Source organism: Macrobrachium rosenbergii, chromosome 4, assembly GCF_040412425.1.
Source record: "Macrobrachium rosenbergii isolate ZJJX-2024 chromosome 4, ASM4041242v1, whole genome shotgun sequence".
Taxonomy (NCBI): domain Eukaryota; kingdom Metazoa; phylum Arthropoda; class Malacostraca; order Decapoda; family Palaemonidae; genus Macrobrachium; species Macrobrachium rosenbergii.
In genome coordinates, this window is record NC_089744.1 from 37,101,599 (window position 1) to 37,118,465 (window position 16,867).

Consider the following 16,867-nt stretch of genomic DNA (forward strand, 5'->3'; position numbering starts at 1 on the left):
TTTGCACGATCTCAACACAATGATACCACAATGAATGAACGTTCATAATGCCTGTTGCTAAAAAGGTAGCAAGCAGTCATCACAAGATTTCAATTGCAAATATCACCCCTGATCCTTCGCATTCGCCAGATTATAGTCACACTTCTGCCTGAACAGCTATACAACGGTTCATCCTGGTTGACAAACAAGAATACAGAGAATGAGAGAATAGCAAATAATGAATAACGAAAAGAGAGAGAAACAATATAAGGAAATATCTAAAACAGAAAAAAAGAAGGGTAGCGAGATCACAGTTAATATCCCACTAAAACATATAGGGTGTCCATAGAGTCTCTTTACAATTTAAATAATACATTACAAAAGCAAATGAACAGACTAATATGTGGAAATTTTATTACAATATGAGGAGTTTTAGATATTGAAGTTTTTTGCCTCATTTAGTACACCTCTATAGGGGCACCATTTGTTGTAGGAAGCACATCAAGACGGTACTCGATTTCTTGCCATGTTCTCTGTAGCATAGCCTCATCAGTGGTGGCAATGACATCAGTGATCTTTTGCTTGAGATCAGTGATGTCCCGTATCTTTGTTCGATGCGTAATATTTTTAACATAACCCCACAGAAAGAAGTCCAGAGGAGTGATATCTGGTGAACGGGGTGGCCAGGGAATTGGGCCATCCCTTCCAATCCGCCGGTCTGAAAATGTTTGATTTAGGAACCCACGAACATGCAGTCCCCAATGTGGTGGTGCATCATTTTGCTGGAAAATGACGGTTGGTTGAATGTCATCTAGTTGTGGTGCCACATATGCAGTCTAAAGGTCAACGTAAATATCTGCAGTAATTGATGGCTCGCTGAAGAAAAATGGACCAGTGATTCGATTGCACATGATCTCACGCCACACATTCACCAATGGACTATCTCGGTGAAGTTCCCTAGTCACATGGGGATGTTCTGAAATCCAGATTTTCATATCAAGTGTGTTCAGTTTCCCTGAAACATGAAAGGTTGCCTCATCACTAAAACAAACTCGGTTGAGGAACGACTCATCCTCAGAAATTCGTTCCAGCATGTTAACTGCAAACTCTTTCCGTCTTGTCTTATCATTTGGCTCGAGTGCCTGTATGAGTTGCACTTTGTAAACATTCAATCGCAAGTTCTTGTGTAGGACTTTGTGCAATGTTGAACGTGGTAACTATAAGTGTCTGGCAGCAGTACAGATGGACTTTGTAGGAGAACGATCAAAGGCTTGTCTTGCATGATCAGTGTTTACCTCAGATGTTCTTGGTCGTCCACTCCTCCCTTTATCCAACACTCTCCATAAATATTTTGTGCCATGCACGAATTGACGAACATGACGGTGGATCTCTTCCATACTTAGTTCTGTATTTTCTCTGAGTCTGCATATCTGATTTTGTTTCAATAAACCATGACACACATTGTGCCTTTTCTTGAGGAGTAGCCATTTTTTAGGGGTTCATTTAACAGTACCTCTTTCATCAACAGGGCACCTGAAATACACAAATGTAATGTCATTAAAAACTTTGATAACTGTCGAGTACACAGAACAAATCTGATTAACGGCTTTTGTAATATATTTTCTAAATTGTAGAGACTTTATGGACACCCTATATGGATACACATTGAGTTATTATTATTATTATTATTATTATTATTATAATTATTATTATTATTATTATTATTATTATTATTATTATTATTATTATTATTATTATTATTATTATTATTATTATTATTATTATTGTTGTTGTTGTTGTTGTTGTTGTTGTTGTTGTTGTTGTTGTTGTTGTTGCTGCTGCTGTTGTTGTTGTATAGAAAGGATGTAGTTTATTGACAATGAATATCTCCATACATTCAGCCATTTTCTCCCCTCTCTGTCTCTTCCCTCAGGCTCCTCAAAACGGTCAAGTTGAAATATCCCTGACCGAGTTGGGCTCTGAAGTCCTTTATTACTGCGAAGTAGGTTATCAGATTTACGGTAACGACTCCAGAATCTGCACTGCTGATGCCACTTGGAGTGGGGACTCCCCACAGTGTCACCGTAAGATTTCAGTTTACAGTTTCTGTCGTGTGTGTAGAGTTATGTTTGGATTTTTCCCATTTATATTCAGATTTAGATTCCGGGTTCTTCCAACTTTTGTATAGATGGATATTTATTGATAGTATCTAGATTTAGATTTTATGTACTCAGCTTTAAGACCCGTCACACACACACACATATATATATATATATATACATATATATACATATATGCGTGTGTTTGCGCGCGCGCGCGAGCGTACGTGCGTGCATGAAAATTACGTGACATTTCATAAGTCTGACGTGAATCATGCGTTGAATGATAAATATTATAAAAAAACTTATGGGGAGCAGTTCAAGAGGATTGGCAGCAGAACTGATTCCGGATACTGGTAGTGAATGGTTGTAAATAAAATGAGATTTTATAAATAATAACTGAAACGGTTGAAATTCAATTAAGAGTGGACTGATTGCTTCATTAGCAGAAAAGTGCCATCGTAGGAGGCTGAAGGACTTTTCGATCCTCAGCACCCTAGGTTCATAATTTAATATGTAGAATTCAGTATTGCACAATATTCTGGACTGATATTTTCGACCATTTGAAAATTCTGCCCCATGATTGTTTCAAGAAAACGTTAAAGACTTACATGTTGGGTGACTGCCGCAACTGCTAAAAACAATATCTGTTATACTTACAGAGTAAACTAGCAATTTGTTTAATTAGGTGTAGTCCTGCACAGCATACAGTAGTCTTCTTCGACGGAATGGGACAAGAATCAAAACGATTACCAAGAAACCAATAACCAAAAGGACCCTGGGGGTTTTGAGGTTTTATCACAAACACAAAAAGAAATTGCTTGTTATCTCATTCTAATGCCTCAGTACCTTCAAAACAGGGAGCGTAGGATACCAAATATAAAATCATTAATGCTTGACTTTTTACAGTGAATCAAATGAGCGATCATTCATTTTCAACACAGGTGTTGACTGCGGCGAGCTCACGCCTCCAGAGAAGGGCTTCGTGATGGGCGTGGGAACGAAGTTTGGGGACAAAGTGAAGTTTGCTTGCGAGAAGGGCTACGAAATTGAGGGAGAATGGCAAGCAGAGTGCTTGCCCACAGGAAATTGGTCTGCTGACTTGCCGACTTGCAAGCGTGAGTTTCCTTGTTTCCAAAGCTTCTGTCTAGGTTGTTATCGTATTAATATTTGCTTTCATATCCTACGTATTTAAGATCCAACTCCTCCATTCCACTTCTCTTCTTTCTTATCCGATATTTGTTTTGTTATATTTTAAAGAAACTAAAATTGTCATGTATACTAATATATATCCGTATGTATATATATATATATATATATATATATATATATATATATATATATATATATATATATATATATATATATATTCAATCTCTCTCTCTCTCTCTCTCTCTCTCTCTCTCTCTCTCTCTCTCTCTCTCTCTCTCTCTCTCTCTCACACGGTGAGTATGCCACGAGATTCTGAATTTATTATGCTGTAGAAATTTGATTAATATTAATATTATAACCTTAATGAACAAAAGAAATTATTCCCTTTGCCTTTTGTTGACAGCTAACCATATTGCCCATCCTTTTTCATACTTTCTCTTTTGTCTTTATTTTAATGCTACCAAGTTTTCTCCGCTTTGACTAATCTATCTGAATCATAAGAGACTTAATTCCCAGTAAAACAATTCCATTTCGAAAGCAAGATGTTCATTCTGAAGGCCTGTATGTCTTCTGTTCGTCTGTTTGCAAGGCAAAACCATTCCAGCTGCTCCCACGAGTAATGCTATCCGGGCGAACAAGGCAAGTGTTCTTGTCAGAGTGCTTTCATTTCTTATTCCGTAAAACGCCCTGCCTAATAGGCAAGACTTGGCAGGAACATACAGGGATGTTTCCTTCGATTGAAGGCGAGCCTTCAAAAGACTTTCCAACACCATTCGGGAGCTCACTGTAACGATGTTATTTCTCTTTTTACGTGAGCTGTGAAAATGTTCTTTATATCAATTTTATTTCACTTTCCGTAAGGACTTCTTTTCTACGTATTGCCTTTTTACCTGTAGGTTTCAAAAATCAATGATAAAAACCCTTTGTATTAGACAATGAAGCTCATTATATATATATATATATCATTATATATAAATATATACATATATATATATATATATATATATATATATATATATATATATATATATATATATATATATAGCTTTTCGTTTAGAGTTCTAGTATTAAATTTGTCCTTAAAGGCAATTATTTAAAGAAATCTATTATATAAGATCTTTATTTTTTCTAAAGATCACTTATCTCACTGAATGAATGGCAGGCAATTGGGTCCCACTTTGGAAATTTTGAATTTCCTCTTTAAGTATGAATAGTTCCTCATGGGACGGGTTGGTATCGTTCTCGGCTAGCACTCTGCTGGGCCCGCGTCCGATTCTCCGACCGGCCGATGAAGAATTAGAGAAATTTATTTCTGGTGATAGAAATTCATTTCTCGTTGTAATGTGGTTCGGATTCCACAATAAGCTGTAGGTCCCGTTGTTAGGTAACCAATTGGTTCTTAGCCACGTAAAGTAAATCTAATCCTTCGGCCCAGCCCTAGGAGAGCTGTTAATCAGCTCAGTGGTCTGGTTAAACTAAGGCATACTTAACTTTTTTTTTTTAAGTATGAGCCTTCTATGCAATTATATACTTGCCAAAAATTAGTTGATGTAACGTCGTTGGCATAATAGTTTGTTACCTCTTCCTCGCAATCTTGAATGTTCGATCTCACCCTTTCCATTTTTACTTTTTTTAACAGCCGTGTCTTGTGGAGAACCACCACGCCCCCCGAACACTCAGCATATCACTTCAACTGCCACTGAGAACTTCGTCTTTAAGGATCAACTGAGATACGAATGCCAAGAGGGCCACATTGCCAGGGGCGACCTCTCCATCAAATGCCTCCACAGTGGTCGATGGTCAAAGTTCCAGGGACAGTGCTCGAGTATGTATTTGCTGGACCTGTATCGGTCTACAGTCAGGCAGTAGAACGGATTTTAGAATATGGAATATCCTCAGTATATTTGCTATGATACTTGAGGGATTTAAGTACCGTACTATTCAGTTAAAGAGCATCGTTACTTGAGGGATTTAAGTACCGTACTATTCAGTTAAACAGCATCGTTTTCTCGGGTTCTAAAACGGGCACGTTTGAAATCCAGTGTTACCTTGTGTGATTGCAAAGAATGCTTTATATCTTTGTATTAGACCAGCATCGTGTTATGGATAAATAAGCAAAACTGAAGTTGTTCCCTAATACTAAACTTCAAAAATCATGATCTTAAACTTAAGGTTAGACCTTACGTAACTTTCACAACCACTGATGAAATCAAATCTCTTCTCCCCGACAGGAATCTCATGTGGCAGACCTAAGATTAATATGGATGGAGCTGTTATTCTTGGTCGTTCCTTCTATTACAGGGACCACGTATTTTACCGTTGTCCTCCGGGTCAGTATGTAATGAAATGGTCAAATAATAACATAAGGCTTCCTGACAGAAAGGCTCAAAGAGCCCGAAATTCATTTAAATAACTTGTACGATATATTGCCAACAGAATCTTACAGCAAATATTATTTAATTTCAAAGTACATAGAAATTGACTCTTTACGTTTCTTCTTCACATTCAATCCTAAAATTGCAATATATATATATATATATATATATATATATATATATATATATATATATATATATATATATATATATATATATATATATATATATATATATATATATATATATATATATATATATATATATATATATATATATATATATATATATATATATATATATATATATATATATATATATATATATATATATATATATATATATATATATATATATATATATATATATATATATGTGTGTGTGTGTGTGTGTGTGTATGTATGTATGTATGTATGTATGCATATAAATAAGAAAACGTTATAAGACTTCTAGAACTTTAATGCTTACCCACGCATTGTTTAAATCATCCTTGTTGACCTTTTTGTTTTGATGAAATTTCATCTTTGTACATTCTTCCTCTTTTTTCGACCTTATTAGTCCCAATGTATAGCAAGGTCGGCCGCTTGAGTCAACATTCTCCATCTATTTCTATTCCTTACATCGTCTTCCCCCAGTCCCACTTCACCCATATCCCCCCTCCTCACCACACCCATCCATCTTTGTACTGGACGTTTTCAGCTATCGACAGATCCAAATGAGCAACGAAAACTTTGCATTTCCACAGGAACTTACGCCAACGGCACAACAATGCTGACCTGCACGGGAGATGGATCCTGGTCAGGGTCACCTAAGTGCGTTGGCAAGTGTTCCAGACAGTGTCTCAACGGTGGCATTTGTGCCAGCAACACGTTGTGCCTGTGCCCGCCAGGGTACACTGGAGATCGTTGTCAGCATGGTAAGGTCATGGAGATACGAAGTTCCAAGACGGTCTTAATCAGATCTCACTAAATACATAGTCTTGGGTGACAAATGGATTTAAAGAAAAAAAATTAAAAACTTTGCACAATAGATATCACCCAATAAAAATACCTCATATCTGGTATAGAATCCATGAAGTACCTTTAAAGTGAAGTGCAATTTATATTCCATTTGACTTAAATTATTGTAACTGCTGGACCTTTGTGTTGAAGAAATAGTTTTATGAAGTACGAGTGCTAAACTATTATTATAATCTAAGCATTGTTTTATTATATGTTAAGATATTGACTATTTTGTCGTGATACTCTTATTGGCCCTCATTACTGGAAGGTTCTCTCATTATTAGTGGTAAATTTAGACCATGTGATAATCCCTTTGCTTTCACTTGATAGGTGTCTCTCATTGACCTCCTGCATTATTTCTCCTTACCGCCTAAAAACAGCCAAGTGTCCAGCTCCATGCCTGAACGGAGGCACTTGCGTGGCTCCATACAAGTGCAAGTGCTTACCGGGATACGGCGGGCATCGTTGCCAGAACCGTGAGTCTTGCAATCAGTCTTGCTCTAAGCGCAGCTACAAAACCCCCCCACAGGCATTTTCTGCTTTCGTAACAAACGCAACCGACTCATTCAGAACATTTATACAGTAATCCTGCTGGAAGCTAATCCGTTTTGCTTAATAATTGATCGATGTTGTGTATAACCTTGCAATGTTCAGCTGCAACAGGCGATAGACAATTAATATCACAAATGTGACTTGGAAAGGTATAGTTGGGGGGTAATCGTATCACATAAACAAAAGGATCAGCGAGGTGTAATGGAAGCGTTAAAAAAATTTCTTTGATGCTTCTGAAAGGAATAGTTTTTCTCTCAAGTGACAGAGATTAAAATATTCATGAATTTCCGGAAAGGGTTGATTGATTCCTTTAAATGGCATAACAAAACTCTGTTCATGGACACAGGTTATTTCCAAAACATTGGCAGAAAATAGGGACATTCTGGGAAAAAGATCCTTTGCACAGAACATTCATTGATTCATACATATAAAATACTGCCTCGTCTTACGTCCATAGATTTTGACACAGCCCTGGTGGAACTAGGCAAAAGCTGACGTAGGGATATGAATCTAAAAAGTAAAGATGGCGTTTATTTATGATTTTTAATTTCTATATTTTACACCTGCAGGTAAAATTATATAAAGTGATAGTGAGAACAAAAACCAGTAAACTGTAAAGCCTTTTTTGTTTAATCAAATTAATGGAAACATTGTCAGCTCTCAAGGGGAATCCAATGAATCATTATACACATTTAGGTTTGTTCACCCAATCTTTTTTTTTTTTAATCTGGACACGGATCTCTTACCTCCTGCTAAGACTGACATCCGTTTTGTGTCTTGTTTTAAATACGGTCTGAATGCCCAAGAACTGACAGACCTGATCAGATCATAACAAGTAATATTCGCTACCATCCTAACGCGTCGCAAGAAGCCAGTTACTATCAGTCACCCCAAAAACACTAATAAATCCCTAACTACTTGATCTACCTGACGTTCTGGTCATCCCATGTGACAATGTATCAGGTAAGTGTTCATCAGAGGCATCTTCTACATCTCCCCGGAAGAAACTAAACAATCAGTCTTAGCTTTTCCAGTACTTGCTTGACCTAACAACCCCTGCTCCTTCCCAACAGCTCAATGCCCCCTTACGTGTCTCAATGGGGGCATCTGCACTGGGCCTCGTCGTTGTACTTGTCTGCCCGGGTATGCTGGCGTGAGATGCCAGAGATGTAAGTGGCAACTCTTTTCTATGAAGTAGAAGCTTTTTTTGTTTTAGCAATAATCAGTAAGTTCAATTATCAATATTAGTTCTCTCAAAAAAAGGAAAGAATGATTCCATGTCTGTAGTTTTTGTAATTTCTGGATAAAGAGGATGATTTTACGTTATTTTTTCAGGTTTTGGTAACTATAGCAAAAACGACAATGACTGGTGAAAAATATTAACATTCACTAGCAACAATAATGCTTACTTTTCATGTAACAGCTATGAATGTGTTAAATTAAGATTGTTGTATTTCTTTGATATCTAATTTCCTTCAGTTTCAGTTTAATATAAGTAACTTTAAGATAACATGCAGCAAATGATTATTTTCTTAATTTTATTTGCTTATATATATATATATATATATATATATATATATATATATATATATATATATATATATATATATATATATATATATATACGATTTTATTTCATCTTCTCTTTCACTATAGCAGATATTTGTACTGCATTTCTTCATGAAAATCTTATTGAGACATCTTTATCTCAGTTCCATTCCGATACGTGACGTTTTCAAAGCATGTTCCTCTTGCCGATAGCCCTTTAAAACCCAGTAAGTGTATATGTAAACACTAAGGTCCGAATTCCTTCGCAGACATATGCGAAAACGGATGTGGCGACAGAGGACGCTGCATTGGCCCGAATGTGTGTCACTGCGACCGAGGTTTCACGGGTCCCAACTGTGACATGTGAGTGAATTCCATTTCTTCGTGACGTCCACATGTTTAGATGTGTATTTTTATTCCCTTCTGCATTGCTCGCATCAAGGAAGGCCCCGGAGGCGCCCTCGTGGCATCTTCCGGGGAAAACTATTTTCTTACTTTTGTGTGTGCAAGTTACATTATTGATTGATTGATTATGAAATTTAGGTCTTGAAGACCAAAGGCCGGAACACCATTCAGGATTATTCAGCGCTAAATTACATTATTGGCCAGTCGCGTTTATGTGAGAGTTTTAGTCAGACCTACGTGCAGGTAATATGTGCATAAAAATGTGTATATTTTTTAATTTATTAATTTATTTGTTCATTTATTTATTTATTCATTCATCCATTCTTTCATTTAATTATTGACTTACTTATTTACTTTATTTATTTAGTTATTTATTTATTCATTCATTCATTCATTTATTTATCTATTTATTTACTTCATCTATTTATTTATTTACTGATTCATTCATTTATTTATCTATTTATTTATTTATTTTATCATTTTTATTTACTTATTTTATCACTTTTATTTATTTTATCATTTATTTATCATTTATTTATTTATTTTATTTATTTATTTTGTATTATTTATTTATTTATTTATTTATTTATTTATTTATTTATTTATTTATTTATTTATTTATTTATTTATTTAGGCATTCATTCATTTATCTATCTCTTTATTGTTTTTTATTTATTTTGTAATTTATTTACTTATTCATTTAATCATGTGTTTATCTATTTATCTATTTATTTATCCATTCGTTTATTTATTTATTTAATTATAGTAACACTAGCAGAAGTCATTCGTCCTTTTCCTTTCCAGAGAGGAGTATGATTACCTCTACGAAGGTCGAAAGCGAGACCCGGATCAGACGGACTACAGCGACTGGGACATTGTGTCGTCGTAGTAAAGTTGTCCCTCGGTAATGATAGAATTATATCAATCAATTAACGTATTTATAATTAACTGCTAAGCAACCCTTTTTTTTATATGTATTCCTCGGCTCGTCTGACGACTTGGTATTAAAGACATACAGAAAAGATGGTGAAGACAATGCTAAATGCTATTGAAATTCTTTCCTTTTATTTTCTTTTAATTTCATTCTGCCTTTTATTTGAATAGCACACAGTAGCACTGATTTTTGCAATGGTGTGGTTATAAAAATATCATGCAGTACACATCAGTAATTTATCGTTATTTTTCACCTGAAGATACCTTATACTTGATTTTAAGCTATAAACATTTCTTATAAATTATACATTACACTCACGAACGAGGGAACTTACCTGAACTTATACTCTCGTATGTAAATATGTCTTTTATATCTTCCTCCTTCCTACAGCTACGCAGGTATGCTCTGGATTAGACAGCGTTCAGGCACTGCCATAACTCACAGTCTTTGTTATTGACATTAGGGCATTCCTGATAATTCTTATCATTTTATTCATGAAGTTTAACCATCCTACTCACAGTGTAGTGAGAACTTTTTTGTGGAACAAATAAATAGGGATAATTTCTTATATGTTTGTTTATTGTTCCCATATATTCAAAATGATAGCTATTTGTGGTTGTTATGCATGAACATCAGCATATCATTTGCAGTTCCATCGGACAAAAGGTTTGCTGTTTTCTTACCTTTCCTCTTTTGGATTTCAACGCTTTCGGAGGCGGCCGTGTGCAAAAATACTGCAAAATGCAGATGCCACTTTATATATATTCTCGTCTCATATACTCGAAAATATGTATGTATACGAGAACGAAAGCCTTATAAGCAACAATGCATTTGGTGTATAGAATGCACACTGGAAAGAGGGGTGGTAAAAAGGAATTTGCCACAGGCACGTCCCACTTACGATCTAAGCCTTCTCATTCACAAACATAAAAGCAATTTCATTGAATGAATTTATCTTTCTTTAGTTGTTGAAACCCTCGCATATGTTTTCGAAACCGTAAACTGAACAGGCGTATTTCAAACCAGGTCAAAGGGACATCCCATATTCATTTAATACGAATAATTTAAACATAAGAGCTCTTGTAGGAGAGCACTTCCAATGTTTATATACCACGCAACCATTGTGGTGTTAGGTGAATAAGAATGATGAAGGGTTGGTTGGTTTACATCAAGCCGGCATTATGCCAGCTGGAACTACTGACCTAAGTCTGCCCGTAAGTTTGATTGAGTTTGATTGGGTGCAGGAGGCGTGATGTGGACCTCCGGACTCGCCAACCAACAGATACCGAATATTGGAAGATGTTGTTCTTTGTTTAATGAAAATGCCAGTAAGGCACTAGAATTTAGTGCACATTTGAGCAAACCACAGTGCTACAGAAGCCTATTAGAGTGCAGTCATTTTCGCTGAATTATCGAATTGCGTGGTTGAAGGCTTATACATCAGCAATGAGACAAGCCCGCATGTCTGGTCATTCTACTGCATCGCAGCATAACGACTTTTTGAAAAGATTTTACAGGAATTTTACATGTTATTTAGCTGCTTAAGAATGTTGCAGGAAGTTGTCTGGACAAAACGACATAAATTATACATCTTTTAAAATGAGAGGCACCTTAAAGCTACCATTAAAGAAAATATGATTTACATAAAATTAAGAAGTGTTTGAAAGTTTAGCAGAAGCTGCAAGATCTACTGTTTCTAGTGACCCCAAAATCTTTTCAAGCTGTTAAGATGCTGAGCTTTAAAAGATGCTGAGCTTTAAAAGTTATTGACTGACAACAAAGTCTCAGAAATAGATATATATATATTTACCTATATATATATATATATATATATATATATATATATATATATATATATATATATATATATATATATATATATATATATATATATATATATACACATATGTGTGTATATATATATATATATATCATATATATATATTGTATATATATGTGTAATATATATATATATATATATGTATATATTATATATATATATATATATATATATATATATATATATATATATATATATATATATATATATATATATATATATATATATATATATATACATATATATATATATATATATATATAATTATATATATATATATATATATATATATATATATATAGATAGATAGATAGATAGATAGATATCATTAAGGATTCCCTTTAGTCAAAGAAAGGAGTAGAAGCTGTTTACTTTTCATCAGGCTCTTTCCCGCCCCATTGAAACAACAAACACGTGATATTATTCAGCGTTCAATCATTTCCATGGAATACTCCAATCAAATCAATTTAATAATATGATATCGACTCCATTGACTTTGGATAATAGGATGATAAAGATGCACATCTACTTTTTCTTCTTTTTTCTTTTTGTTGCCATCCAATTAATTCCCTTTAATGAAGAAACCTGAGAAGGTACAGAGGTCCTGAGATATGCACGAGAATTCTTCCAATAAAAGAAAGGAGAACTGATCTGGGAGCGCTCTTCAGTGACATTCTGCAAACATCACTTTGCCTTTGAAGTAACCTGAAGATCATTTAGGAAGCTGATAGCTGGAAATGATTGAACTCGAATGTAAAAGTTCCTTTTTATGATGCTTTCAGATATGAATGAAATGTGGAGTCTTTTTTTTTTTTTTTAGAATGACTGGCATGGAGAGTCTGGGAAGATAATGAAGTATGTTAACTGCGGGTGTGAGTGAAATCCAATAGCGAAAAGGCAGCTTCCTATGTTGCTTTCAGAGAAAGAAATGCAAAACTCTCCATTTTCGAGTCTTTTTTTTTCCAGAATAAATGGTAAAGAAATCCAGAGAATCACAGGAAAAGAAAATTTAGTTGTGGAAATTCCCAATAGCAAAGGCTGTAGGAGAACAAAAGCCATATGCTGAGACCAAATCAATGCACTGAATTTTGTAAAATAAATGAAGACAGTCACTGGCGAAAAAATAGTAAACAAGTTAAAAATGCGCCGAGGTTTCTTCGGCGCAATCGAGTTTTCGGTACAGCTTATAATGCTGTATGAAACTCTCAGCCACGAGCCATGAAACTCTCAGCCGCGCCCCATGAAACTTTCAGCCATGGCCCCGGTGGCTAACTTTAACCCTAAATCAAATAAAAACTACTGAAGCTAGAGGGCTGCCATTTGGTTTTGATGATTGGAGGGTGAATGATCAACACACCAATTTGCAGCCCTCTAGCCTCAGTAGTTTTAAAGATCTGAGGGCGGACAGACAAAAGTGCGGACGGACAGACAAATGGGCATCTCAAAAGTTTTCTTTTACAGAAAACTAAAAATAAATCTCTAAAGTTCATTGTTGCCCTAGGGCCTAGGTAAGTATTCAGTATTTCTGTTACCATTTTCTGGAATTATCTGTTACCTTGGAACTGACTATAATTCAACACGGTAGCGAATGCAAAGAAAATACATGAAGTGAACGGATACAGCCATCGTGGAAGGAGCTGCCGAAGGGATACAAGAGAGTTCGTTCGTCTTCCTGTAAATCTATGTCCTTACCATCATTATTATCCGGAACGATCACTTACCTTAGAATGGCTGAAGATTCTTAAAGGGTGGCTAAGACAAAGAAAAACCTACGATGCAGAATTCATTTAAAAGCATTTACACATTTATAGATCATAGACATTTCGCACACAGAAATATTTTTGGGTAATGAGCATTATCACAAGTATCTCTTAAACCTAAGTTCACTGAAACGTGCTTAATCGAAACACTGAAACGAGGACTGTTCTTTTTTATCGTATTCATAGAAGTCGTTTCTTCTGTTGTGGTAAGTGGACTCCATTGTGGTGTTCAGGGAGGTGCGAGGAGTCCCGTGTGTGGCCAAGGGGTGGCTTCGCCGATGGCCGCTCGAAGTGGGCAAGCAAATGGTCTCTGTGGCTCCGCCGTTGGTCAAGAAGCGGGAAGGCTCGCAGTAGGTGCTGTTCGCGCGATCCCTGGCCAAGGACGCCGGCAGCATCCTGGAGCAGAACATTTTCAAGAAGACTCTGCGGAACTTTTGCCCGAAGATGCAGTAAATGATGAAGTTCACAGAGGAATTGATCGTGACCAGCAGGTTGCTGGTGACGGTGAGTTCGTCGATGACGATACGCGACAACTCTAAAACGTTAATGATAAATGCCAGGACATTGCACAGAAAGAACACCGTGACGACCACCAGCAACATTACGGCCAGCCCGATTTCTTTCCTCTCCAGCCTGCTCAGGCGCTGGCGTTCCTGGTTAGCTGCTCGGACCTGCAATCAAGGAGAGATATTATTATTTATCGAGAAATTTACACACACACTCACACGCTGCACAAGTTTTCTTTTCTACCCCATGACCTTCTCTGCCCATTACAGTTGACTAACTACCAGAAATTTAATTCAAGGGTACAATGTAATTTTCAGGTAACAGGCTAAAGACTACAGGATATATATATATATATATATATATATATATATATATATATATATATATATATATACTATATATATATATACTTATTTATATGTATATATAGTATATATATATATATGCTTATTTATATGTATATATATTATATTATATATATAATATTTATTATATAGTATACCCAGGCCTATATATTTATATTATGTGAAAAGTTACTTAGTATCCCAGGATACGTGTATGACTTTAACTGAGAAAGTAAAGGGGGAAGAGGAGAAAGTTGAAAGGAACGAGCAAGAGGAATGTCATGAAGGTGAATGGAACCTAGAAAGATGGTGCAGTGAATGTGAATGGACCGCGGAAGAACGGAGTAAATGTAACAGATGATGATATGATGTCAAAAGACGTGAGTCACAGAATAGTTGAAACAAGAAAGAAGTGGAGGTAGGGAAGGAAGACTGGAAAGAGACTTGAACTGTTTAGGAAGCCAAAGTTGGAATGCATGAATGGATGTAAAGCCAACTTTTCTCTGCTGAAGTGAAGTGAGAATAGTACAGTAAATACAAAAGAAAGGAAAGGAGTGAAGCTGTTGGAATAAACTGTTTGTGTAGTATAACTGCGCAGCATAAGAACAATTGATTGGGTGAGAAATGGCAAAATGAAGAAATAATTAACAAAAAGCAAGTATAATTCAGAAGAGCTAGGGAGAAGGAGTGGAAGGCATAGATGAAACGAAACAGGTATTGGAAAGGATACGCCTTAATATCTAGGAAGTAATGTACAGGACAAGACAGGGTTGAATAATAGTGTGTATAGTGGACTGGATATGAAACAGCTAGTGTTGTTGAAGTTTTACAACACAGGATGTTCATCCACAATTCAGCAACTTAACTATGAGCGCGGTGGTAACAGTTGTGTTTATTCTTTTCTGGAGTCAACCCTTGTTTGAGGAAAACTAATATTAATATATATATATATATATATATAATATATATATATATATATATATATATATATATATATATATATATATATATATATATATATATATATATATAGATAGATAGATAGATAGATAGATAGATAGATAGATAGATAAAGATAGAAGATAGATAGATCAGATAGAAGAAACAGTGGTAAAGTAACATTTCAAGAAACGGGAAGGCAGGAAGTAAAATACTACCACAACAATTAAAAACTGGTAATTTTAGGAACAATGGCTGTGCGAGGACAAGTGATCAAATGTCAACATTTTTCGAAGTTCTGAGGATATATCGTATTTCCTTTGAGTACCTTTTCTTGCTCTGAGAAAATTCAGAAGAGGATATGCTCACAGGGATAGAGAACCGGATTCGCATTCGTCAAGTCCGTGGATTGATCTCTACCAATCGACCTAGCTTGTAATATGAAGGCGCCCGTGTCATCTGAGACCAAGGAAATGGCATAGGTCTAACAACTTTATCTCCGAAGAGTTGCTTAGAACCTTAAGCTCCTAAACTCTGCTGCCACGCCGTGTAAATAGTGACGGAGATACCTGGTGAAAAGTAAATGTATGTGAATACTCGTATATCTCCTAAATTTCTTCAGAGTAAAAAGGAGCCAAATGGATACGATATAGCCTCGAAACTTCGGCAAGTATTAACTTATGATCATTTGTCCTTGCAGTGTCATTTGTTCCCAAAATTACCAATGCTATTGCTAGTATCATTACTGTTTATACTTTTATTTCATATCTTCCCGTTTCTTGCAACGTAACTTTACCACAACAAATTTGTTGCATACAAATTAGAATTTGGCAAATGTTTCCTGGCTCTTTCATCCTTATGAAATATTTTTTAGTAAGCAACTACTGCTATTACTGCACCTACTACCTTTGCTATTCATATTGCTATAGCACTACTATAATTACTACTACTCTTACTGCTACTACTACCACTACTACTGCTAATACTTTGCTATTAATACCAAAATGACAATACTCTTGTTATTTCCCCAGAAAGCACTAAGGCAATCTGTTTATGGTGGAGGCAGTTCATCTGCCTATATATATATATGTGTGTGTGTGTGCGCGCACGCGAGGGTGTGTGTTTGTACATGTATTTGTTTTGAAATGGAATAATTCTTAGACAGTGGTGGTTCCCCTCCTCACTGATCTTTTGTGTGGTGTATCCTTTATCCATTATCGGAACCATCTTTCCAATAACCAGCTTATTTTCATATTCATATGTATCTGTGGGAATGGTCACAGTACAGGTAAGAGAAACTACATTCAGAAAATGAAAAAGTGAAAGGAAGTAACACCAGCCAAAAAAATATATATATTTTTCACCGATAAAACCCACATGAAGACGTTACATTCGGCGCAACATATATTTTGTCACCTGTTCGCTCCCCAGC

The 16,867-nt window shown here is 35.5% G+C and overlaps 2 protein-coding genes across 4 annotated transcripts in view; one reads left to right on the plus strand and one right to left on the minus strand.

Annotated features, from left to right (window-relative positions):
* Window positions 1-10,613, plus strand: part of LOC136832717 (sushi, von Willebrand factor type A, EGF and pentraxin domain-containing protein 1-like) — a 149,494-nt gene extending 138,881 nt beyond the window's left edge. The window contains exons 44-51 of one of the 2 annotated variants that reach the window (XM_067094205.1): window positions 1,913-2,063; window positions 3,023-3,196; window positions 4,870-5,055; window positions 5,462-5,560; window positions 6,351-6,521; window positions 6,987-7,082; window positions 8,976-9,069; window positions 9,916-10,613. In XM_067094205.1, the coding sequence (XP_066950306.1) occupies window positions 1,913-2,063; window positions 3,023-3,196; window positions 4,870-5,055; window positions 5,462-5,560; window positions 6,351-6,521; window positions 6,987-7,082; window positions 8,976-9,069; window positions 9,916-10,000 (1,056 nt within the window). In that variant the 3' untranslated portion in view covers window positions 10,001-10,613. Of the gene's footprint in view, window positions 1-1,912; window positions 2,064-3,022; window positions 3,197-4,869; window positions 5,056-5,461; window positions 5,561-6,350; window positions 6,522-6,986; window positions 7,083-8,231; window positions 8,328-8,975; window positions 9,070-9,915 lie in introns of both variants that reach the window. The other variant, XM_067094216.1, reaches the window with a different exon arrangement.
* Window positions 10,614-13,655: 3,042 nt separating this feature from the next.
* Window positions 13,656-16,867, minus strand: part of LOC136832721 (FMRFamide receptor-like) — a 108,498-nt gene continuing 105,286 nt past the window's right edge. For both annotated transcript variants that reach the window (XM_067094238.1, XM_067094228.1), the window contains exon 5: window positions 13,656-14,316. In XM_067094238.1, the coding sequence (XP_066950339.1) occupies window positions 13,783-14,316 (534 nt within the window). In that variant the 3' untranslated portion in view covers window positions 13,656-13,782. The remainder of the gene's footprint in view (window positions 14,317-16,867) is intronic.